The following is a 26,763-nucleotide window of genomic DNA, read 5'->3' as shown; positions in this document are numbered from 1 at the left end:
CACAGTAAGTCTTATTGTGTTGTGAATAAAAAATAGTGAAAAGTATCGAAGTGTTACGAAAATTATTTATAGCGACGTAGCATTGTATTCCTTGGTTTCCACCGTCTTCGTGAAGTGAACCGATGCCGACTCATGATGGTACACACGGTCAACAAAGAGAAGAACATCGATGGCGACTGATGAATTAATATTGTGGCAGAAGGACTAATTCTACGTCTAAGGTGAGAACTCTGATTAAATCAACAATGACGTGGAATTTAAAACGTAAAATGTTTTTTATTTATTTCGCCACACAGGTTCAATCTCAGGAAGTGGTGAGGATTTTTTTTTTCTTGTTCCGGGCCTCCAGGACGCCTTCTGCCCACTCAGTTACATCAGTAGCAGGGATCTTTCCCAGCGATGGATCCGCGGCCCTCCTACTAGTGCGGACGCGAAAGAATGTTGTATTCTGCCCGCAGTCAGGCCTATAGATTGGTCGCGGGCTTCTTATAGACCTTTCTTTACTGTTAGAAAAATATACAGTTAAAAATGTGAACACCTTTCTCCATAGTTTCTGATGTTCGCATTGCAGTAGGCGAAATGTAAAGTCTAAAACTTTGGACTAAAGCTGTAAACAGATGTTTCATTGTCCGCCTTGGATGTTTTATTTCTTTAAAATGATCGGTTTTGGTTCAACGTAAATCATTCTCAGATCTGGCTGTATCTGTTACAAGAGTAACCCACCCAACCAATTGCAAAATTTACGTGCTACGCAATTGGAAACACTGTCACTTTGTCAGGAAAACGAACAGTAGAATAACAAAGCCTGGAATGCTATTTAAGTGATAAAACTGTTCTAAATCCAGCTTCCGATGTGTATGAAAAGGAAAGCTTACGATCAGCGGGCGTTGTTAGTTACGGTAGTCACACGCGGACTTCCAACGAAAAAACTAGTCACAGCGGAGCTTCTCAGTCGACATTGGAGAGACGGAAGGTTGAAATTATAGGAGAGAAAGGAAAACAAGTAAATGGATCAGGGAATACATCATCACAGAGAAAGACATAATGACTGACGAAGTGCAGTGGCGGTGGATGGAACATTTATCTAGACGAATGGATCGTAGGTGAACCAACGAACTGCTATGATGGATTCCAAGAAATAGAAGAAGAACGAGACAAACTAACGTTCAGTGGGTAGTGACATTTGAATATATGCAGGGACACCATGGATGAGTACAAGAAAGTTCGTAACACATGGGAAATTCTACATATTGCCTTTACGCAACAGAATATTAAATGGATGATAATTTACGTCGTTACTACCACAGTAACAAACTTTGTTACATCATTTCCATTTCCGTACCTCAATCGTTAAAAACGTAACCCTTATATAATACGATATTTTGTTGTCTGTGTTTGTTTAGACCCTTTTTCTCAGGAACGGAAGACAATTGAAATTTGTGTCACTAACGTCTACAGTCCCGTTACGGTGTGAAAAATTTGAACTTTTACGACTATAAAATCGAAAGATACAGAAATGTGTGTGATATTTTGATGCTCGCAAACTCATTCATCAAAACCTATAGATGAGCTACCTACACACATGTTGACTGGTGGTCTAGCGAAGTGAGAGCCTGGAAACAGATTGCGAGATCGAATCTCGGTCGAGCCACAGATTTCTCAATATTTGTTTTAACCTAGCCTTCACCTCTCAACGATGTGAGGAGTAGCCGGATCAACACGTGGTTCGGATTCCACGTTAAACCGTCTAAGTCCCCTTTCCCCGACTGCGTAGCTGTGGATGGTTTATGGATAAAAATGACGTGCGACCGAAAGATTTCCATCAGGTCATTGAGCCACACGAAATCTATATACATTACTAAGTTTGTACAGATCCCCCAGAGCGACAGTCCTACTCGCACTTTTCTTTTTTTATCTGTAGTATCTCTACACCACAAACTCCTTTCCAAAAACATTATCTCACCTAAAAATCACATTTGTCACGTATCCCTTCAATTGCAGTAGCAACTTTAACAGTAACAATATTAGGTGGCAACCTACCACTGTAACGTAAGTGCAAAACAACTCATAAATCACATAAAAACTGGAGAGGTCCAAGTAAATGCAGAATAGAAAATATTCGTTCTAACATGCGGCGGGAGCGCTGGCCACCGGCAAAGCTGCGCTGGGCTGCGGTATGCCGACCTTGGTCTCCACGTGTTCGGGATGACACAACCACCTCATGTCGTTTAGCTGCCCGTAGCATTAGCCAACGTGTTTGTGACAGAGTGTTAAACTGTAAGAACCACAGAGCTCACTCGTTTCGTCTCTGCAGGCTGCTGGTCTGTTGCTATCTTACACCAAGCAGTTACATTCACGTCTATGTCTACCTTACGGAGCGTGCTTCACGTACCACTGTCACTCCGCCCCCTATTTTCCTCTTCTCTTCCCGAGTAGTGCTCGAAAAGAACGACTATCGACAAACCTCTGCATGAGCTCTACCAAAAGGATATTCTTTTAGCTTCTTTAACTTTGCTGTCCCTCTGAAACTAGTTCCTTATGCCTAAAAAGATAATTATGTCAATGAAAATTTCATTTATTTACTTTCGTTGTCAGATTATAGATATGCTTTTATGATTTTCAGATTTCCAAACACGCCATCAACTCACTTAAATGGGCTTGACATATGTTCAGTTTAAATACTTCGCTCGGAAGGCTACATCGGATGGCTTAGCTCGAAATATTTTTCTAGTAATGTTTTTGCAACTTCATTATCAGCGGCGCACGCATATATTGGTATCTGAAACGCCTGGGGAGAAATACATTCTCATCAATTTCTCCGCAGTTGGAGAGTGATAGCACACCAACACACCGCTCCTCGACATTCTTTTTCTTCCTTTCCTTTTTAAGTTGAGTTCAGTTTTGGAAGTTGTTTGTCCTTTCATTGTATGTGTTCGCACCCGGAATTGCGGCGTTTCGTTACTCTGCTTTCAGTTGGCTCTAGTTCTTGTCGCACTGTTTCGTTTTTTAAGTAGTTTGTTCCTGAGTAGTCTCTGCTCACAGAACTTTCATTTCTGCACTTTGTATTTTACCTAATGCTGATATTGCAGACACCCCGCATACACTCTCATGAAGTGCTAGAATAGCCATAGCTTTTATAAAATGTTACTTTTGTTTCTAGTCTGGTCTTATTTTTAAACGCATGTATTTACAAATGTAACCAATTTTACGACTGAATCATTGTTACTGTATAAGCCAATCTGACACACCAAATAACTGAAGAATGACACTTGTTCTAAATTCAAATTATGCACAATGATTTTGTTTTAGAAATCTCAGCATCTTTTTGCTTAAAAAGGTAATTCAGATGGTTCAGAGCACGTTGGGAGTCGCCTTTTTCTTGCAAAATCTAGACAATCTGGATGAATTGAAACATTAATGTGGTGTTCTGATATTAAAATATCTTTTCGTGTGTGCTGCCTCCAATTTAGGATGTCATTAATAAAGATATTAGAGTGGGTGATTTTTTGCATCCTCGTCAGGTACTCCTCTATTATGTCTTCCTTTCTTTCACCTATGTTTTTTATGGTTTATTCTTTTTTCTTATGTCCTTTACTAATTTTCTTAGATATCGATAGTGTCTCGTTATGGCACAAATTTTGTTTCTGTTCACTTTGTCGAATACTTTAACCAGACGCACAACGCTATTTTACTGGAAAATTGTCAATTAAAAAACATCTGGCACTACTTTAATTAATCTGTTTCTTGAAACATGTATTCACGGCACAAACTACCAAGTATGGCACGTAATCTTCACTAAGCCGTATTTCAAATGATTTATGTTCTCTGTTAAGAGAGAGCCAGCCGGAGTGGCCGAGCGGTTAAAGGCGCTACAGTCTGGAACCGCACGACCACTACGGTCGCAGGTTCGAATCCTGCCTCGGGCATGGATGTGTGTGATGTCCTTAGGTTAGTTAGGTTTAAGTAGTTCTAAGTTCTAGGGGACTTATGACCACAGCAGTTGAGTCCCATAGTGCTCAGAGCTATTTGAACCATTTTGTTAAGAGAGACTGCGGGATAGCCGTGCGTGTTAAACCGCCGTTTCCGGGGCAGGGAGATGCGCCTGTCTCTAGTTCGAATCCGCCTGGCGGATTCACGATGAGAGCCGGCGTGCAGCTGGCCGAAGCGGCACATTATACACTCCTGGAAATGGAAAAAAGAACACATTGACACCGGTGTGTCAGACCCACCATACTTGCTCCGGACACTGCGAGAGGGCTGTACAAGCAATGATCACACGCACGGCACAGCGGACACACCAGGAACCGCGGTGTTGGCCGTCGAATGGCGCTAGCTGCGCAGCATTTGTGCACCGCCGCCGTCAGTGTCAGCCAATTTGCCGTGGCATACGGAGCTCCATCGCAGTCTTTAACACTGGTAGCATGCCGCGACAGCGTGGACGTGAACCGTATGTGCAGTTGACGGACTTTGAGCGAGGGCGTATAGTGGGCATGCGGGAGGCCGGGTGGACGTACCGCCGAATTGCTCAACACGTGGGGCGTGAGGTCTCCACAGTACATCGATGTTGTCGCCAGTGGTCGGCGGAAGGTGCACGTGCCCGTCGACCTGGGACCGGACCGCAGCGACGCACGGATGCATGCACGCCAAGACCGTAGGATCCTACGCAGTGCCGTAGGGGACCGCACCGCCACTTCCCAGCAAATTAGGGACACTGTTGCTCCTGGGGTATCGGCGAGGACCATTCGCAACCGTCTCCATGAAGCTGGGCTACGGTCCCGCACACCGTTAGGCCGTCTTCCGCTCACGCCCCAACATCGTGCAGCCCGCCTCTAGTGGTGTCGCGACAGGCGTGAATGGAGGGACGAATGGAGACGTGTCGTCTTCAGCGATGAGAGTCGCTTCTGCCTTGGTGCCAATGATGGTCGTATGCGTGTTTGGCGCCGTGCAGGTGAGCGCCACAATCAGGACTGCATACGACCGAGGCACACAGGGCCAACACCCGGCATCATGGTGTGGGGAGCGATCTCCTACACTGGCCGTACACCACTGGTGATCGTCGAGGGGACACTGAATAGTGCACGGTACATCCAAACCGTCATCGAACCCATTGTTCTACCATTCCTAGACCGGCAAGGGAACTTGCTGTTCCAACAGGACAATGCACGTCCGCATGTATCCCGTGCCACCCAACGTGCTCTAGAAGGTGTAAGTCAACTACCCTGGCCAGCAAGATCTCCGGATCTGTCCCCATTGAGCATGTTTGGGACTGGATGAAGTGTCGTCTCACGCGGTCTGCACGTCCTGCACGAACGCTGGTCCAACTGAGGCGCCAGGTGGAAATGGCATGGCAAGCCGTTCCACAGGACTACATCCAGCATCTCTACGATCGTCTCCATGGGAGAATAGCAGCCTGCATTGCAGCGAAAGGTGGATATACACTGTACTAGTGCCGACATTGTGCATGCTCTGTTGCCTGTGTCTATGTGCCTGTGGTTCTGTCAGTGTGATCATGTGATGTATCTGACCCCAGGAATGTGTCAATAAAGTTTCCCCTTCCTGGGACAATGAATTCACGGTGTTCTTATTTCAATTTCCAGGAGTGTATGTCTGCCCGTAAAGCGTTTCCGTCTCGTCATAAAACAACCACGCTCCAGACTTTTAAGGAGGTGAGTTTAGATAGAGGACACAGTGAACAGATTAAACGTCATTCAGTTTCAAGTTAAGAAGAAATTCCTACAAGACCAAAATCTGCACTCATGTCCAAAGGAGCTTGCCATCGTAATTCAAAAGAACACAAGCACTGCAATTATCGTATATATCCGCCGACACCGGCAAGTAACTTTTAAGTAAAGTGTCTCATCTGTACGGGAACATACATAATGGATGTAAGAGTACAGGTTTTAGACTCATGGTTGACGACATATGGAAGTTTTGGTGTGGCCGTGAGTCGTGCACAGATAGCCAAATGGTAAGGCGACCGCTCGTGATAAGCGTGTAATCCGGGTTCGAGTCCCGGTCCGACACATTTTCATTGTTGTCATTCCATTCTACAGCTGATGGTTGTCCATATAAATCAGCACAGTATTTTACTAGTGCTTGCGATGAATATTTAAATGTTACTGGAAATATATTAAACTGTTCATAAAATAAATGCACAAGTACACTGTAGGGTCCCCGTGAGCTTGCACAACTGCCGCAACACGACGTGACATGGACTATCAATGTCTTAAGTGGTGCTGAAGGGAACTGACGCCATGAATCACGCAGGCCTGTCCATAAATCCATAAGAGTACGAAGGGGTGGAGATCTCTTCTGAACAGCACGTTGCAAGGCATCCCAGATATGCTCAGTACTGTTCATTGGGGAGTTTGGTGGGCAGCGGAAGTGTTTAAACTCAGAAGGGAGTTCCTGTAGCCATTCTGTAGCAATTCTGGGCATGTGGGGTGTCGCATTGTCCTGCTAGAACTGCCCAAGTCCTTCGGAATGCACAATAGACATGAATGGGTGCAGGTGATCAGACAGGATGCTTACGTACGTGTCACCTGTCAGAGTCGTATCTAGACGTATCGGGAGTCCCATATCACTCCAACTGCACACGACCCACACCATTACAGAGACTCCGCCAGCTTCTAAAGTCCCCTGGTGACTTGCAGGGTCCACGAATTCATGACGTTGTCTCCATACCCGTACGCGTCCATCCACTCGATACAGTTTGAGACTCGTCCGACCAGGCGACATGTTTCCAGTCATCAACAATCCAATGTCGGTATTGACTCGCCCAGGCGAGGCGTAAAGCTTTGTGTCGTGCAAGCATCAAGGGTACAGGCGTGGGCATTCGATTCCGAAAACCCATATAGATGGTGCTTCGTTGAATGGTTCGCATGCTGACACTTGTTGGTGGCCCAGCATTGAAATCAGCTATATGCCTAAGGTTTGAGCTTCTGTCACGCTGAACGATTCTCTTCACTCATCGTTGGCTCCGTTCTTGCAGGATCTTTTTCGGCCCCAGCGATGTCGGAAATTTAATGTTTTACCGGATTCCTGATATTCATGGTAGACTCGTGAAATGGTCATTCGGGAAAATCCCACTTCATGACCTCTAAGATGCAGTGTCCCATCGCTCGTGCGCCGACTATAACACGACGCTCAAACTCGCTGGAATCTTGATAACTTCCCATGCAAGTTTGTGTCTGGCCGTGTGTAATCGCAGACAGATAGCCAAATGGTATGGCGACCGCACGTGGTAAGCGTGAAATTCGGGTTAGATTCCCGATCTGGCACAAATTTTCATTGTTGTCATTCCTTTCTACAGCTGATGGTAGTCCATATAAATTAAGGCGGTTTTTAATAATGCTTGCAGTCAACATTTAAATGGAGTTACTGGAAAACTATTAAACTGTTCATAAAATAAATGCACAAGTATGACAAAAAATGAAGTACTGATGTGTTCATTCGCTGTGTCAATACGGAGAACGCGATGTTTTGGCAGACAATTGAATAATGAAAAAGACGTAAAAGACACAGAACGTCAAATTCAATAGATACAGATATATAGCTATAGTGCAATTTTATCGTCTGAGATACTGTTTGTTAAAATCGCATGAAGTGATTAAAAGCTTTTAATTCAGAGGTTCATTGTGTAAATGTTTATTCGCTGTCAAATATTAACTTCTGTGGTTTTACAGATAGTGATATATTATTGTGTCACTGGACATGACTCCTGACGCTTCACGAGTGTAGTAAGAGTTGACATTGTCGAATGTGTAAGAACTGTAACTTAGCCATTTCTTGGAGCATCGTCTGTGCTCTTGAGCAACCGAACGTCGTCAGAATTTCCCATGCTGTGGTTCACCCCCACATCCCGTCCTTTAGTCGACTCTGCACCTGCGCTCGCCAGCATCGGTCGCTGTCTCCGGACCGCCCGCGGCGCCTTCACGGCCCCGGAGCTGTCCACCAGCGCTCAGCCGTACAGAAGATTCATCTTACCTCAGACCAGTACTGGGCGGCAGTTTGACTCGCCTAAATATGTGTAACGTTACATCATGATCTCTTCCTATGTTACTGTCATGCCAAAAAAAAAAAAAAAAAAAAAAAAAAAGGCCCTCAAGGGTCGATAATTCCTGTCGGACGAGGATGTGCGACAGGCAGTACTTCATGCAACAGGACAAGTGCTTTGTCAAACAGGTATCTTCAAACTGGCGCGTCGATGAGATGATTATCTCAGAGTTCACGGTGATTGGCCTACCGATTCTGGACCGTACAGCTTGAGCCGTGCGTGGCTCATGTTCCCGCCATCATGTACTTTACACCCTGTTTTTAACGTACTTCCACCTCACTACGTTAAATTAAATTACTGGTGTCACTGAGTTGCTGCCTTGCCTGACCGTGAGCGGCGCTTGCAGCGCGTATCGATATATCCCCTCTCGTAGTACCTTTGCTCGACTGCTATTACTTCCCGGTCGTTGTCTGTCGTAAGCCAGGTCGGGTCGCGAGTTCGGGTTGCCAGTCAGTTGGAACGCGTCTGGAGCGCAGTCTGGACCTGCCATACAGGGAGTTGCAATGCGGCACTAGTGCAGTCGGGTTGGAGCTGTGAGATCTGCGTCGACATGGCTCGCCCGACCATTGCCGCCACGCATCACTTGAGCCGGGCCACGGTCTTGGTGGATCGTCGGTCGGTCGTCCTACCGGACGACGCGTTTTGGCTCGCTGATCATTCATGAGTCGGCTGTGTGCGTGTGCATCGACTCCCGATTTGTCTTCGTGCGTACTTGGCGTGTTTGGCATCGTTCAGGTAGTCGTGCAAGTAAGTGTTTGTCAGGTTGTGAGGGTAGTTTGCGTTATTTCTACTGCCGACTATTTTAGATGATGTCGACATTCTGAGAGCAGTCGGTCGGTGGATGCGGACCACGGAGGATATCTCCGTGTGGCGCAGTCGGCTGGGTCCGCTGGTGGTCCCTGCGCAGTGGCGGAGTGTGTGTTGTCCGATCGCTACGAGCTTCGTGGCTCACCGACCCAGGACGTCAAAGATGAGTGGTGTCTTAAGTGCCCAAGCCACGTACGTTCATGTTGTATGGTTCGTATCGGGGTTCGCTGTTGGGGAGCTTTTCCTATGAGCAACACCGAGTGTTTCTAGTGGTGAAATCGAGACGCCGTGCAGTGGAATTAACTATATTGATTCACTACAATTCAAGTGTACCAGCGGAATTTCCTGCCTTGTGGCTGTTAGGTTCCAGTTACCTGTCCTGGCCACTAACAATTTCAGGCAGAGTCCTTTCCTCACCTGTTGTCCCTGTCCAACACGGTGTGTAGTTTTGACAGCTTAATATATATTTCATTGTGGATAATCACGTCCGTAACAGTTTGGTCCTTGAGTTTGTGTACTGATTGGAAGCTAGCAAGTCGTTTAGTCGGTCGGTCCGTGACTGTCTCTTGGTTGGGTTACCGACGGATCATGTGTAGTTGGGCCCGCCACCTGTCTCGTCTAAGTGAACGTTAATGTTTCGAGGGCAGGCATGTAGCGCGTATTTTGACAATGTACGAGGGCAGTTCAATAAGTAATGCAACACATTTTTTTCTGAAACAGGGGTTTTTTATTCAGCATTGAAATACACCAGGTTATTCCCCAATCTTTTAGCTACACAACACTATTTTTCAACGTAATCTCCATTCAATGCTACGGCCTTACGCCACCTTGAAATGAGGGCCTGTATGCCTGCACGGTACCATTCCACTGGTCGATGTCGGAGCCAACGTCGTACTGCATCAATAACTACATCATCCGCGTAGTGCCTCCCACGGATTGCGTCCTTCATTGGGCCAGACATATGGAAATCCGACGGTGCGAGATCGGGGCTGTAGGGTGCATGAGGAAGAACAGTCCACTGAAGTTTTGTGAGCTCCTCTCGGGTGCGAAGACTTGTGTGAGGTCTTGCGTTGTCATGAAGAAGAAGTTCGTTCAGATTTTTGTGCCTACGAACACGCTGAAGTCGTTTCTTCAATTTCTGAAGAGTAGCACAATACACTTCAGAGTTGATCGTTTGACCATGGGGAAGGACATCGAACAGAATAACCCCTTCAGCGTCCCAGAAACTGTAACCATGACTTTACCAGCTGAGGGTATGGCTTTAAACTTTTTCTTGGTAGGGGAGTGGGTGTGGCGCCACTCCATTGATTGCCGTATTGTTTCAGGTTCGAAGTGATGAACCCATGTTTCATCGCCTGTAACAATCTTTGACAAGAAATTGTCACCCTCAGCCACATGACGAGCAAGCAATTCCGCACAGATGGTTCTCCTTTGCTCTTTATGGTGTTTGGTTAGACAACGAGGGACCCAGAGGGAACAAACCTTTGAATAACCCAACTGGTGAACAATTGTGACAGCACTACCAACAGAGATGTCAAGTTGAGCACTGAGTTATTTGATGGTGATCCGTCGATCATGTCGAACGAGTGTGTTCGCACGCTCCGCCATTGCAGGAGTCACAGCTGTGCACGGCCGGCCAGCACGCGGGAGATCAGACAGTCTTGCTTGACCTTGCGGCGATGATGACACACTCTTTGCCCAACGACTCACCGTGCTTTTGTCCACTGCCAGATCACCGTAGACATTCTGCAAGCGCCTATGAATATCTGAGATGCCCTGGTTTTCCGCCATAGAAACTCGATCACTGCCCGTTGTTTGCAACGCACATCCGTTACAGACGACATTTTAACAGCTCCGTATAGCGCTGCCACCTGTCGGAAGTCAATGAAACTATACGAGACGAAGCGGGAATGTTTGAAAATATTCCACAAGAAATTTCCGGTTTTTTCAACCAAAATTGGCCGAGAAAAAAAATGTGTTGCATTACTTATTGAACTGCCCTCGTAGATTGCTTCAGTGGACACTCCACAACGTAGCTGGTCTGATAACTACGAGTAGCTAATATTTCTGCACCGATGTTTCGACAGCCTTTTCTCTCTAGCAAGAGTGCAGTTCTGGAGGTTTGACAGTTCAGACAAACACTGCACAGAAGTTACGTGCACTTCGAATACAGATAGTTTGCTTGAGAGCAGTTGAGTTCGTCAGCAGAGAGCAGAGCGTTTACTCACTGAGCGACTGCCCCAGTCCCTCGTGGCTGGTGCTCCCGATGAGCCACGGCACCTGGTAGCCGTACTGGCCGATCGTCTTTATCATCTGCTCCACAGGCAGCGTCACGAACGTGCGGTTGCGCGGCATGTACGGCTCAGTCACCGGCACGAACGGCATCGTCAGGTCCGTGCTCCAGTCCTGCGGAATATACACCGGGGTATCACCACACAAGAGTAGTTTTCTTCAGTCATACACGAGTAAAATATTTCTTCTGCTGGTAAGCCATCCTACTGTAATAAATTTTGTGGTAAGTGTTCTACATCTACATCTTTTTCTTCATCTGTACTCCAGAAAACACCGTGTGGTGTGTGGCTGAGGGGAAGAAGAGGGGGGCAGGGGGATGTATGGTGTGTACCCTCCCTCCCTACTCAATTTTCGAACCGTACATGGTAAGAACTATCGACTTCTTTTCTCGTTACAAACATAAATTTCTTTAATTATACACTCATGGTAATCAGCCGACACTCAAGTTTCAGAAAATGCAAAGTTTCTCCAACCGTACAAGTGTGAGTGTTCGGTCATCGGATATCAGCGCCTTCACTTTCTCAGTTTGTCATTTTCCGTAAAGTACAAATAAATGACTAGAGATTTGCTTTTGAAGTAAGATTTGTATAAGTAACGACTGTTTGTGTGATCGTTTATCATCCAGATCAGATCTCACTATTTTTATTCATTTTTCTAATCACAATATAAATCTGAAATGTTTCAAATAATTACTTTTTATAAAATTACTTTATTTCTATCAACTCAGATTACTTTAATGAGTATTCAGAAGACTCAAAAAGCATCGCTTTATGTCAACTCACGTAAATCTTTGTATTTTACTATCGATGTATGTTACTTAAATCTTTGAATTACATTGCGTGGAGTGGCTTGGCAGTAGTTGTATTGCAATAAAAGGCGGAGTGAATGCTAAATGGAAACACGCAGTAGTTAAAGTAGAGATGTTTTGTGACCAAGAGCATGAAGATGTTAATAAATAAGAGTGTTACTGAAAGCAGATGACGTTGATTCAATTTACCCTCCATACCATGGCGAAAATGCGTGTTTAAATCCGGTGATATGCAGAACACATCATCTGAAATTTTGCTAAACGTATCCTTTGAAAATTATTTCGAGCAATTACTCCAAGAACCCACTCGAACAGTAAATCGTTGTGATAGCACATAGCAACAAATAACCCTGATCTAATAACGAGCATCAAAGTGATACAGGAATTAGTGAACGAAGGATTGCCGTGGTAAAATTTAATATTGTAATCCCCAAATTCTCCGAAAATAAATGAAAAATATACTCATTCAAGAAAAGCAGATGAAAATTCATTTGACGCCTCCCTTAGAGAGAATCTCCACTCCTTCTGAATAAATGATGCAAGGGTAGACTAGATGTGGCTCAGTTCAGAGAAGTAGCGACAGCAATTGATTTACACCAAATAACAACGATCAGAGCTGATCCCCCTTGGTATACAAAGGTCTGAATACTGTTGCAGAAACAGCGAAAAAAACATTCCGAATGTAAACAATCTCGAAGTCCTCAGAAGTGGCGATCTTTTACAGAAGCTCGAAATTTAGCACAGACTTCAGTACGAAATACTTAGAACAGTCTCCACAAAGAAACTTGGCAGAAAATCCGAAGAGGTTCTGATTGTGTGTACAGTATGGTAGCAATGGAGCACTGCTGCTAAAGCCGAGTTACTATACGCAGCCTTCCGAAATTCTTTCACTAAACAAGAAGTAAATACTTCAGAATTCGATCAAGATCAGCTGCCAACATCAGTAACTTAGAAGTAGACATCCTCGGACTAGTGAAGCAACTTAAATCAATAAAAGAAATTCTTTCGTTCCAGACTTTATAACAGTTAGGTACCTTTCATTGGACACTGTTACAATAGCTCCATAGTTAACCGTCATATACATCCGCTCGCTCGACGGAAGATTCGTGCCCAAAGACCCGAAAAGTTGCACAGGTCACATTAATATTCAAGGAAGTCAGTGGGAGTAAGCCACCAAATTACATGCCCACATCATTAACGTCTATATGCAGCACGATTTTGGAACACACATTGTGTTTGAACATTATGAAGTATCTCTAACTGAACGCTCTATTGACACAGAGTCAACACGTATTTACGAAACATCGTTCTCATGAAACAACTAGCTTTTTACTCATACAAAGTGTTTAGTGCTATCGACAAGGGATTTCAAATTGATTCCGCATTTCTAGATTTCCGTAAGGCTTTTGACATCATACACCACAAGCGGCTTGTAATCAAGTTGCCTGCTTATGGAATATCCTCTCAGTTACGCAAAGAATTCGTGATTTTCTGTCAAGGAGGTCGCAGTTCGTAGTAATTGACGGAAAATCGTCGAGTAAGACTGAAGTGATATCTGGCTTTCCCCGTGGTAGTGTTATAGGCCCTCTGCTGTTTCTTATCTATATAAACTACTTAGGAGATAATCTGAGCATCCTTCTTAGGTTGTTTGCAGATCATTATGTTGTTTATAGTCTAGTAAAGTCATCAGAAGATCAAAACCAATAGCAAAACTATTTAGATATTAGTATGGGGCGCAAATTGGCAATTAACCGTAAATAATGTGAAGTGTCAGGTCATCCACATGAGTGCTAAAAGGAATCCATTAAACTTCAATTACACAATAAATCAATGAAATCTAAACGCCGTAATTTCAAGTAAATACCTACAAATTACAATTACGAACAACTTCATTGGAAAGAACAGAAAATGTTGTGGGGAAGGCGAACCAGAGACTGCGTTTTCTTGGAAGAACTTGAATGGAACAGGCGTACTAAAGGCAGTTTCTAGGCGCTTCAGTCGGAACCGCGCTGCTGCTACGGTCGCAGGTTCCAATCCTGCCTCGGGCATGGACGTGTGTGATATCCTTAGGTTAGTTAGGTTTAAGTTGTTCAAAGTCTAGGGGACTGATGACCCAGATGTTAAGTCCCATAGTGCTTCGAGCCATTTGATCTACTAAAGAGACTGCCTACACCATGCTGTCTGTCCTCTTTCGGAGTACTGCTTCGCGGTATGAGATCTTTATCATGTAGGACTAACGGAGTGCATCGAGAAAGTTCAAAGAAGAGCAGTAAGTTTTGTATTATCGAGAAATAGGGAGGAGAGTGTCACGGACATAATGTAGGATTTGTGGTGGATATCAATAAAACAAAGGCGTTTGTCATTGTGGCGGGACCTTCTCATGAAGTTTCGATCACCAACTGTCTCCTCCAAGTGCGAAAATATTTTGTTGACGCCGACCTACAAAGGGAGAAACGATCTTCACAAAATAAGGGAAATCAGAGATCGCTAGGAAAAATATAGACGTTCGTTTTTCCGCGCGCTGCTTGATAGTGGAAAGATAGAGAATTACACTGATGAACCAGAACATTATGACCACCTGGTTAGTAGCTTATTTTTTTGGTCTCTGGTTGTGGCGGTATGTAGCTTAGATGTGTACGCATTGGTCACGTAATTCGCGTAACTAACGGGCCGCTGATATGCGTACGCGGTGATGGTGTTCCGCAGGATTTAGGTCAGGCAAATCTGGTAGCCGAATGAACTTGGGCTCACTATAATGCCCCTCAAACCACTGTGGCACGGCTCTGGGTCCGAGACACAGACAGTTATACTGATGGACGACATCGCCGTCTGGGAAAACATCAGGCACGAGGGAATGCAGATGGTTCGCGGATCTCAGCGTGTCTTCGATTACTAACACACGTCCCGTGCAAGCGCAGGAGAACGTCTCCCACAGTATAGTACTGCTCCCACCAGCCTGCGTCCGCGCCGCGCTGCACGTTTCGAGCCGCCGTTCACCTCGATGACTACGTCTGGCCTAGCGTGGGAAAAATGTGATTCATCCGAAGAGCCGGCACGTTCCGTTGATGGATGGTCGAATCCCGTTGTTCCAGTGCTCACTCCAATCTTAACTGACGGTGTGTCAACATGTGAACACGTAGGGGTGGTCTGCTGCGGAGCTCCATGTTTAATAATGTACAACGAACGGTGTGGTCCGAAACACTTGTACGTGCACCGGCATTGAGCTCTTTCGACAGAGATGCCACAGATCACCGTCTATCCTACTTTACAGAGCATACAAGCATCCGAACCCACAAACTGTGAAGAGCCGCGGACGTCTGACCATTTAGCGCCTAGTGGTAATTTTCCTGTCCTGTTTCTTTCAGTAGATGTTCGACAATAGCAAGTGAACATCCAAACACAGCTTGGCCATTTTCGATAAGCTCTTTCACAGACTCTGCGTGATAATCTGCCCTTTGTTACAGTCGCTTATATCAACGGATTACCCACATTTGCAACCCGCATCTTCGCTAGGTTGACCCCCATCCCAATCTGCTCCACTTACATTTGTTACTGAGTCTCGTGTCCGCCACCAGGCGGCATCCAGCGTCGAGGTGGGCAGTGGTCATAATGTTTTGGCTGATCAGTGTGTTGTGAGGGTGCTTCGATTAAGTCTCTGCCAGGAATTTAAGTGTGACTTGCGTAGTACGCATGCAGATTTAGATGTATATTCTTGAAGAAAATGACTGCCATTTAATCCGTATGTACAATGCAAAAAATAAGAAGGCACGATTTTAATGAAATGACAATGAACTTTTGTCGAGATCAATGATCCGAAAGGTAAGTTCAAATTATGCTGTAGTTTCTATTCGCAAATATTATTGAAACCCTTGCTCTACAGCCGTAGGTTGGTGTAAATTGCCATTAAAACTGAAATATGTTAAATGAAAGAGAAAAGCACGGGGCACTGATGGAATTAACACAGAACTGATTAAATATACATCCAATAATGAAACCTGACTTCTCAACTACGTAACAGTTATTGGACAAGTAAAGTTCCCTGGAAATTGGCTAGACTAATACCTGTTTACAAGAAAGAAGACAGAAGAAATTCATTCTAACGAGCTGCATGGTCACCGATGGACATGTCCGAAGGAACAGATACCATCTTATTACACTTGCCATGAGACAAATCATAAAAGAAAGAAAGAGAGAGAGAGAGAGAGAGAGAGAGAGAGAGAGAGGGGGGGGGGAGAAGTATCTACACTTATGACTTCAGCGAAAGAAATTACTCTTTGTCACTCTTTGCTGGTCATCAAACTGATCGCTAGCAGCGAGAACACACTCCAAGTAGCTGTTCATATTTTATCCGTAACAGCTATGTTATATAAGGTCTTAAAATGCAACAAATCATACGGCTTTCAGCGGCCAGGAGCGAATTCTCAGGAAAACGGTAATAAATTATAAATTAGAAAGAATAAATGCGATCAACTTCTTAAGAAATACTCTCTCATTCATGACAAATTGACATACAAAGGAAAGTATAAAAATTTAATTACATTAACGGAACAACCTATAGTTCTCAGAACTAAATTGAAGGAGGTAATTAAGATCTTCAATACAACGTCAGGACCAACCATGGCATGTCGAAGTTAGTCGTGAACTGTAACAAAAAGAAATGAAGAAAGAATACAGATGTAGCAACGGGGCACTCACTAGCTGATGGGATGAGGAATTCTGACAGAAGAAGAGAAGCTTAAACGAGCAAACATCTGGAAGGATCGTGTCACGAGAATGAAAGACGTCACAATACCAAAATCATTGGTGAATTACTACCCGGTATACAGAAGATCTTTAGGAAGAATGAGGAAAAGATTGTAAGATCAATAAATTCAACCAAGAGAGCCTGTTATAAGCAAATGTCTAACACTTGCAGGAAGAAAACGGATGAATTTACACTGCTCAACAAAAGTTTTAAATACTCTCGTATAATTTAGTCTATGATATTACAGGCCTCATTGATCTACGTACTTCATGCTTTATTCATTTAGAGCCCACATACTGGACGGTGTTGATTACTAGCATGCTTTGTGGCCGTTTCCCAGTCATGTAAACGTACCGCTGTCACAGCGGCACATTATGAGCAGTCCAGTGCCATCAATAGATTCATTCGTGTTCAGCACTGAAGTAACATGCCAGGTAGAGGCATACAACACTTTGACAGAGTCAGGATAGTGGTTTTATTTTCAGTAGGTCATACACAGAAAGATGTTGCTGATCGGTTACATGTCACTCAAAGTGAAGTGTCTAAGGTGTGGAGAAAGTACAGAGAGACGGGAAATGTAAACAATTGACCTCGCAATGGTCGTCCTCTTATGGCAACACCAATTCTATATCGTTTCCTCCAACCTGGTCTCTTGCACATCGACATCGGACCATTGCAGAATGCAGTAATGTCATGTTTGCTGACGAGACTAGGATTGGTTTGCGACCAGACACTGGACACGTTGGGGTTTGGAGAAGCGCTACATGACACCAGAAACGCCGGTAACTACAGGAAGTACATCGGTTTGCAAGTGGAAGTACAATGTTCTGGGCGGCAATAATGTTGGAATGGCGGACCCCTTAATTCCCACCTACGGCAATTTGATAGGTCCCAAATACCTCCAAGACGTCCTACAAACGGTCGTGAGGCCCTAGAGACGAAGTCAGTGACAACATACTAGTCGATGACAACGCATGAGTGCACCGTACTCTAGCAGTGTATCAGTATTTTCAAGGATGCAACGCCAACCGAATGCATTGGCAAGCACAGTCACTAGATAGGAACGCAACTGAGCATGCATTGGACCTGTTGAAGGTTGCCATTGCACTGCGCCGAAATCCATCTGACGATCTTCATGACCTCACTGAAGCTGCCATTGAGGAGTGGGACCTCATAACCCAAGATAAACTTGATTATCTCATCCAGAGCATGCCTCGCAGAGTGGAAGAACTCGTCTGTGTGCGACTGAACACACTCGCTACTAAAGACTGATATCGTCATTGCCGTAGTCTTAGTAAACTCTGTGATATTCCAAACTTTTGTAGAGGTGTGTAATACTGGAGAACAGTTAGCAGAAGCGTTTCTAATATATACTCTCAGAATTGAGAGAAAAAGACTCAGTGCCACAGTGAAGTATCCTTATAGTGGCTACCATTTGAAACTTGCCAGTATTTCTGCGACGCTCTCTCACTGACGAAACAATCTGGTAACTAAGTGCAAAGGTCTTCTTTGAATCTTTTCAATCTTTACCCTTAATCCAGCTTGGCAAGGGCCAGAAACCGACACACTGTACTCAAGAGCTGGTCTGGCTGGTTTTGTTAGCCGACTCCATCGCTATGTATCATTTCCTTAAGATACATCCAATGAATAACAGTCTGGCATTTTACTTAGTCACGGCTAGACTCACGTGGCCGTGAAGTCGAAAATCGCCACTGATATTTACTCCTAGATACTTTACGGTTTTGTCATTTCAGCGACTGAATGCCGACTTTTTAATCACACGATTCTGCTTATTTTCGTCTATTTAGGCGCACGGCGTTATCTTTATGTTGAGAGCCGAATGACATCCTTGTGCCAAGCACAGATCATATTAAGTTTCCATTGATTTTCTGTCTGTGTGTATACAAGCGCATAACCTAAAAGGTGTAGAAGGGTTAGAATTGTTGTCTACCTAGTCTTTAATACGCATGGTGAACGATAACGGTCCTTTAAAACTCATGGAACATTACTTTCGCTTCTGATCTGTCTGCTCAGGGCCGGCCGCGGTGGTCTCGCGGTTCTAGGCGCGCAGTCCGGAACCGTGCGACTGCTACGGTCGCAGGTTCGAATCCTGCCTCGGGCATGGATGTGTGTGATGTCCTTAGGTTAGTTAGGTTTAAGTAGTTCTAAGTTCTAGGGGACTGATGACCACAGCAGTTGAGTCCCATAGTGCTCAGAGCCATTTGAACCATTTTTTTGTCTGCTCAGGAAGAGCGAGGAACTGTATTTTGTTATGTCTGAGTGGAATACAGTCGCGTACATATTACAGTATTACGTAAGCACGTATTTTATTTTTTACTAGGCGACTTATCGGAGGATTGATGAGAGCCGAGAAATACGATATAAACTTGGAGTCCGCCGTCTACAGGCTCCAGACGAATGGAAAAATGTAAATGTCAAACGATCGGTGTTTATTCCGACAGAAGTGGATTCGTCTCCGAAAACATTATATACGAGAACGAACTCTAATACGGCAAATTTACGTTGAGGTGACAAGCCACGGGATAGCCATATGCAGGATCACTACAGACAACGCAGTGGCCGACGGCCTTCCCTTCACTTCATGACCAAGAGCAGCAGCCTTTGCGCAGAGTTCTCTGTGCTAACAGACAAGCAACACTACATGATATAACTGTAGGAATCTATGTGGGTCGTACAACGAACGTATCCGTCAGGACAGTGCGGCGAAATCTGGCGTTAATGGGCAGTGGAAGCAGACCGAAGTGAGTGCCTTTGCCAAGAGCACATCGCAGCGCCTCCCCTGGGCTCGTGACCATGTCAGTTGGTCCCTAGACCGGGAAACTGACCTGATCAGGTGAGTACCGACTGCCGAGGGTAGTGTTCGAGTGTGACTCAGGCCCCCAAGAAACCGTGGACCCAAGTTGTCGACAAGGCACTGTGCAAGCCGATGGTGGCTCCATAATGGTGTAGGCTGTGTACACATGGAATGGACTGGGTCCTCTGGTCCAAATGAACAGTTCATTGACTGGAAGTGGCTGTGTTCGGGTACTTTGAGACCATTCGCAGCCATTCGTGAATCTCATGTTTCCAAACATCGATTGAATTATTTCTGTGGATGACAATGCGCCCATGTCAGTGGGCCAAAACTGTTCCTCATTGGTTTGATCAACATTCTGGACAATTCGAGCGAATGATTTTGCAACTCAAGTCGCCTGACATTAATCCCATCGAACAACTATGGGAGGTAATCGAAAGCTTAGTTCGCGCACAAAATCCTGCGCCGGCACCACTTTCGCAATTATGGACTGCTGTAGAGGCAGCATGGCTCAATATTTCTGCAGATAACTTCTAGTGACTTGTTGAGTCCAAACCACATGGAACTGCTACACCACGCCGGGAAAAATGTAGTTCCACATGGTATTAGGAGGTACCCCATGACTTGGCACCGCAGTATACGTTGGATAAGACAGGTCTGTGGGTCCTGGAATGTTCTGCGACTTCTGTCGAAAACTGAAGCGAATTGCGCCTTCACACCTGTTCCGATCATCTGAGAGGTTATGTTGTTAGCATAGATGTACGATAGACTTACCAATGAAGAAGTCAGTCGTTCCGCATGTTTCATACATAATGTATGCGACATCCCATCAGGCTCAGTCGCATTTTCAAACTACAGTTGCATACCTCTGTCCTTTATACCAATCTTTGTACCTTAGTACGCTCAGGTAATTTCTGATCATTTTCTTGTCAGCCAAGCTCAAGCAGAAAGTAATTTCTGATCTTTCACAGCTTTTTGTGTAACTGTATTTATCCTATCTCTGCTTTCATTAAATTTGAAAGTTCTAGTGTACTTTTATCCCGAAGATGTTATACGTTCCCCTTACCCAAACAAATTTTCTGAGAATATGCTCGTGTAATATGAAAAACATCTTTGTCTCTGCCTTCGAGTCTATAGTTGGAATTTAAATGCCACCCTTACCCCCTTTCCCCCTCGGAAACAATCACTATGTGATGATCTTTTAATGTACACGCAAGATTTTCCAAGCTTCGTTGGAAGCGTTTCATCATTTCGATACTTCACATGAGTGGGTGACCAACAGCTGTTTGTTTCTCGACCCACCTTCGATTCTCATCCTTACCCATTACAATTCATATTCCATATTTAATTATTAGTTTCGTTTTTCATTGTAATAAATAAACCATACGAATTAAAAGAGACTGCATATCGTAACTGCTACCTTCTGCGTGTTTCATGTTGCTGCATTAATTTCGGTCTAATGATTAATATAAGCGAAACCAGTATTAGAAATAAATTGCAATGTAGCCTTACTATTTTTTATATCTATACCATCTGTAATAAAGTTTCATTAGCATCTGTTGCTGGTTTCGGCGTTCTTTCTGTCTGAAATATTACGAGAGAGTCGCCATCGTTAGCATATGAGACTAATTACAAGACTTATCCTGAACGGTGCTGTGTTGACTAATATTAGGTTTATATTTTCTCTCTCTGACCTGAAAGATGTGCATTTCAGTCTGTTATAACTTTATTCATAGTCATTACTATGGCTATAGTGTATAATTAATCATTACTACGACTATTGAGCGTTTCAGCGCGGCTAGTCGACTTTGTTAAAAAATTTTGACCATCAATACTGCTGGGGAAATATCTATCGGTATTTGAATCCCAAGGTAGTAATTTCACACAATTTTGTCACACGTGTTCTTGCAGAGGTGGAAAGTTGTCACCCAGCGCAGTCGACAGAGATTTAGACTTATGAAAGGATAGGATGGAGGTGCGGTACCCCTGTTTACAGCGAACGTCTGATGGAACTCCAAGCAGAAAACCGTATCATTAACGGACAGTGGAGGTCCCTCAGGCGATTACCGTATAACCTCAGTAGCGGGATTTTAGCCGTTCCCAACCTATGGATATATCGCTATTAGAATCTATGGCTTCAAATCAACCTCAGAACTCAAAAAGTAAAGCATGGCGTGGGAACTAATTGTATAAAAGGAAATGCGACTCTACAAACCATCATTCCTGCTACATAGTTTTAGTTCATACTACATCGCTTAACAATTCGTAAAGAATAATAATACATTCAGACGTTTTTAGATATTGAGAGGGTAAAAGGCAACATGAGGTTCCATAGAACGCACCTGCCTTAATATAAGATACGGCAGAATTATCCCACAGTAGATGAACAAAGGGCAACAGAAGAAGCTGCACTGAGCGTGCAGTGACCAGACTTTACAGAACGCGTGGATCTGGGTGGATAATTACGCACACATTGAACAGTGAAGCACGGTTCGTATCTGTCATGGTGAGCCTCTGTTAGGCTCTAAGTCTGGCATGTTCCCCCAGGCCTTTTACATTGCTTTAGGTCTTTAACTGCACGGTATGTCGATTGTCTGGACATTATGAGAGCGTCGCAGGCGCTTCTGAGATGGCGCGTTAGCTGGCGACTCCTCTGTGTACAACGAGTTCTCTCTCTCTCTCTCTCTGTCTGTCTGTCTGTCTGTCTGTGTGTGTGTGTGTGTGTGTGTGTGTGTGTGTGTGTGTGTGTGTGTGTGTGTGTGTGTGTGTGTGTGTCCAGCTCATAAGCAGAATCGCATTTCACGTTCAGCGATTCGTCTGATTAAGTACTCGAGTATGTCTGACGACAATCTAGACGTTCATTTTTTAGATAAATGCTCGTGGAACCAAATAAACTGGTGTGGAGTGCGACAACTCTCGATCACTCAACGGATGTAGTACGATTAACGAACATAGGCCAAGCGCCTGTAATGTTTAGTCATAAAATGCCAAGCATGTGTTCTTGCAGAACTTTACGGTATTTGATCGTGCAATGGCTGGTAAGTAAATGACCTTCAAATAAATACATCTCTACAACACAATTGGCAAGATGTAAACAGCCCTTTTACATTTCTGGATACGTAAAGTATTCGACCCAAAATTGTTATTGAATTAATGATCTGCTTAAACCAATGAAAGTCCTCTTGTTAAAGCGGTCGGAGAAAGGACATTAATATTCATACCAAAATTATGCCAGCGACAGACATAAAATACTCTGAGCATTTTTGCCGCTAGCACCAACATCTACTACAAACTCTCATAATTTCCTCAGCCACTGAACAGGGTACTGAAGGGCACATTCATCAGATCGGTTTTGTGTACTACAGCATGAAACCACGTTTCACTTTTTGTTTTGATACGTAATACTGGGCATGTGAGGTCAGTTATGATGGATTTTTTCTTCCCCTTACCACATACAGTACGTGTGGTATGTATTGTAATTCCAGTATCATTTGTTAGTGGTGAGAGATGGAAACTGTCAAGTTATTTTAATTTCCCTTCTCAATCGTAATTATGTTTTCTGATGACGGGATTCGACATTTTAACGGCAGCACCTGGCTCCTAGTATGGTCGGTTAAGACGGTCGGAACCAATTCTACTAATTATAGTAATTACTGCCATCTACAGACGATATAAATGTTGTACTTAATAAAATGCAACTGTTTCCAGCACAACCTTCTCACCACAGGCTGCTACGATACAGAGAGAAGCGTGTGTGTGAAATTTGCAGATTCAAAACATACGTTACTTACTATCCACATTTCTCTCATTACACACGTACAGCGTATCAGAGTGTTTGGCATGTCATCTCTGAGCATTTTCGTCACACCAACTAGTTCATTAGCCCTTTTTAAGGAGATTCGAGTAATCAACAAATGCCGCATTTATCAGTTACTTTTGTCCCATTGTTCACTGCACAAAATTTCATAACGATTGCAGTTGAGAAGTCTGCAATTACTTCTTGTCCAAACATTACCATGGTCCATCGCCATTGATGAATGAGACGAAATCTCGTGGTATTCCAATAGTCATTTTGTGCCTGCAGAGACTGATTTACTACCAATGATTAAGTGGAAATTTTAGTAAGTAATTATTTAATCTTATGAAGATATTGTTTACGAAGTCAACGTCTCAAATCTAAGCACTGACGTACTTTCTACGTCGTTTGACAAAAGAGCTTGTAAGACTATAATTCTCTGTACCGTTTGGGTCGATCGAGACAGACAGCTCCCCATCAACCCAGATACGGAAATTAATCTCTCGCACTGCGGATTGAACGATATGAATTGAGTGGTCCTCGTAAATGAGTTCCAGGTGTTGGTTAAGAGTAATTAATTAGAAGGCGGTTTATCAAACTACTAAATTTGAAGATTTAGCCCATTTTAAATGCAACTCATTGCAATTATGCTTGTAAGCAAATACATGAAGTAATAATTACATATCAGCATTAGTATTAAAATTTAAAGCGAAAGGAACCTGCCAATTCTGAACAGTGACAAATTTAAACCAGAGCTAGTTTGAAAGGGCGAAGTCCACAAGGAGTAAGTGGGATGGAAGTAAGTGTAGTCTCGGTAGATCATTTTCGGAAAAGCGTATCACACATGGGTGTACAGCCATTGGCCTGATCATACCAGAAGAAAATGCGAATTGCACATGCAAATGTCAGTCTTTATTCACGGATGAGGCCGCAAATCCCTGACCAGGTGTCAAATAATAGGATCTAATCAAATTTAGGAGCAACGGAGCAAAGAAAAATGCTTCATTGTTTTCCTTCCTGGAAAACCTGTGTTGCAAGGTAATCTCTCCATAGTTGATGTGATGGAGGGTCTAGTTCTGCATATAACGGGACTTGCTACAATCCACTAGCCATCAGCCATCGTGTGATTGTCTAATCCTCAAATTCAGGTCTGCCTTCTGCCACATCTGCAAATTCAGGACGTTTGGTTTTCCACTTTTCCAAAGCACGAATGTCCGCCTCCACATCTCCACCTCGAGTGCCCGAAGAATTCCATCTTTCCTCTCAGCTCTGCGAAAGACTCACAAAAGAATACTGCAATGAGTAGGCTCCGCAGAACATTGCCGAACGTGACATTTTTTAAACCAGCAGTTCAACATCCCACCTACCAGTTGTTTTACAAGTTATCGAATAAGCTGCCTTGCCACACACACAATTTCGAGAAAACCAAGCTCCAAACGCTTACTTTTCAGACATCCTTTTACATAGTCCAATGTGCTGTATTCTTGTGTCAAATCTCTAGAATATGCGTCCTCAATTCGGACTAACAGTTCTTTTCTTTTTTCTAGATTGCCCAGTGACCTACGTCTCCACCTTGTGAGAGAAATTCGTAATCCACATGGAGTGGTGTCTGTCTGTCTCATATCCTCCCCCTCAAACGGACAAGACAACATTTAACAGCTGTCAAGCTTCTCCTGAGAAGGCAAATATCTCCTGAGCAGCCTGGTACCTTCCACTTACCACAAAAAAATCAACATTCCACCAAAGTGTTATTTCTGCAGAGACACCAACTTGTAAAAATTTGTTCTGCACTGGGCGAATGTATGAGCTGGTTCATTATACTGGCCCCTTTCAGCCGGAGTTGGAGTGGCCTCTCGGTGTGTGGCACCTTGACCGCTCGTACCCTGCCGGCGTTGAGCTGGGCAATACAGGACTCGTAAACGTCTACCTTAAGCAACCAATTCACAGCACGACTGGTTTCTCATTCGCATTCGATGCGATTCTGCAGCAGTTTTCTTCAAATAACAGAAAACCAATGCTGTCCGCAAATCTTAGTTCGTAGGCACAAAACTCGACATGTTTGTGGGTTTGAAACAGCCACCGATGTATGGAACTTGCGTTACATGTGTGTGTGTGTGTGTGTGTGTGTGTGTGTGTGTGTGTGTGTGACATTCGTCGTCAGCCGTTACAGGAAGCAGATGGTGCTGCAGACGCGGTCTCACGGGCCCTACACTAGAGAGTAGAGAGCCTGTATACAGAGAGAGTGGCCATATGTGAAGTTGCCCGTGATTGGTTGATTAGATTTGGCGCCATTTTTCTGCCAAACGCCTCTCGCGCTTCCTATGTTCGCCGTGCTTTTGAGTTGAATTGAAGTTCAGAGGACTTTTGGAAACGATTAAAAGGTATTTGAATTATTTAGAGACTTGTTATGCGTTGTGCATGCATGTTCGATTTAGTTGTATATCGTTTTTAGTACGTAATTAGCGTTTCGAATTTGCCAAATTTTGTAACTTCTTCTTGCAGTCTTAAATGCCCACTCAGGAAGGAATACGTAGCTCTTGTAATAAAGTCCAGGTACAACTTTCTTAATGGTATATACACTCCTGGAAATTGAAATAAGAACATCGTGAATTCATTGTCCCAGGAAGGGGAAACTTTATTGACACATTCCTGGGGTCAGATACATCACATGATCACACTGACAGAACCACAGGCACATAGACACAGGCAACAGAGCATGCACAATGTCGGCACTAGTACAGTGTATATCCACCTTTCGCAGCAATGCAGGCTGCTATTCTCCCATGGAGACGATCGTAGAGATGCTGGATGTAGTCCTGTGGAACGGCTTGCCATGCCATTTCCACCTGGCGCCTCAGTTGGACCAGCGTTCGTGCTGGACGTGCAGACCGCGTGAGACGACGCTTCATCCAGTCCCAAACATGCTCAATGGGGGACAGATCCGGAGATCTTGCTGGCCAGGGTAGTTGACTTACACCTTCTAGAGCACGTTGGGTGGCACGGGATACATGCGGACGTGCATTGTCCTGTTGGAACAGCAAGTTCCCTTGCCGGTCTAGGAATGGTAGAACGATGGGTTCGATGACGGTTTGGATGTACCGTGCACTATTCAGAGACCCCCTCGACGATCACCAGTGGTGTACGGCCAGTGTAGGAGATCGCTCCCCACACCATGATGCCGGGTGTTGGCCCTGTGTGCCTCGGTCGTATGCAGTCCTGATTGTGGCGCTCACCTGCACGGCGCCAAACACGCATACGACCATCATTGGCACCAAGGCAGAAGCGACTCTCATCGCTGAAGACGACACGTCTCCATTCGTCCCTCCATTCGCGCCTGTCGCAACACCACTGGAGGCGGGCTGCACGATGTTGGGGCGTGAGCGGAAGACGGCCTAACGGTGTGCGGGACCGTAGCCCAGCTTCATGGAGACGGTTGCGAATGGTC

At 44.4% G+C, this 26,763-nt stretch overlaps 1 protein-coding gene across 1 annotated transcript in view; it reads right to left on the bottom strand.

Moving 5' to 3' along the window:
* Positions 1-26,763, bottom strand: part of LOC126260809 (venom carboxylesterase-6-like) — a 160,419-nt gene that overhangs the window by 45,019 nt on the left and 88,637 nt on the right. Inside the window, exon 6 of the mRNA XM_049958177.1 lies at positions 11,092-11,269. Within this exon, the coding sequence (XP_049814134.1) occupies positions 11,092-11,269 (178 nt within the window). The remainder of the gene's footprint in view (positions 1-11,091; positions 11,270-26,763) is intronic.

The sequence above is a fragment of the Schistocerca nitens genome, chromosome 5 (assembly GCF_023898315.1).
Source record: "Schistocerca nitens isolate TAMUIC-IGC-003100 chromosome 5, iqSchNite1.1, whole genome shotgun sequence".
Lineage (NCBI taxonomy): Eukaryota > Metazoa > Arthropoda > Insecta > Orthoptera > Acrididae > Schistocerca > Schistocerca nitens.
The sequence above is the reverse complement of the archived record's forward strand: the minus strand, read 5'-3'. Positions and strand labels throughout refer to the sequence as shown.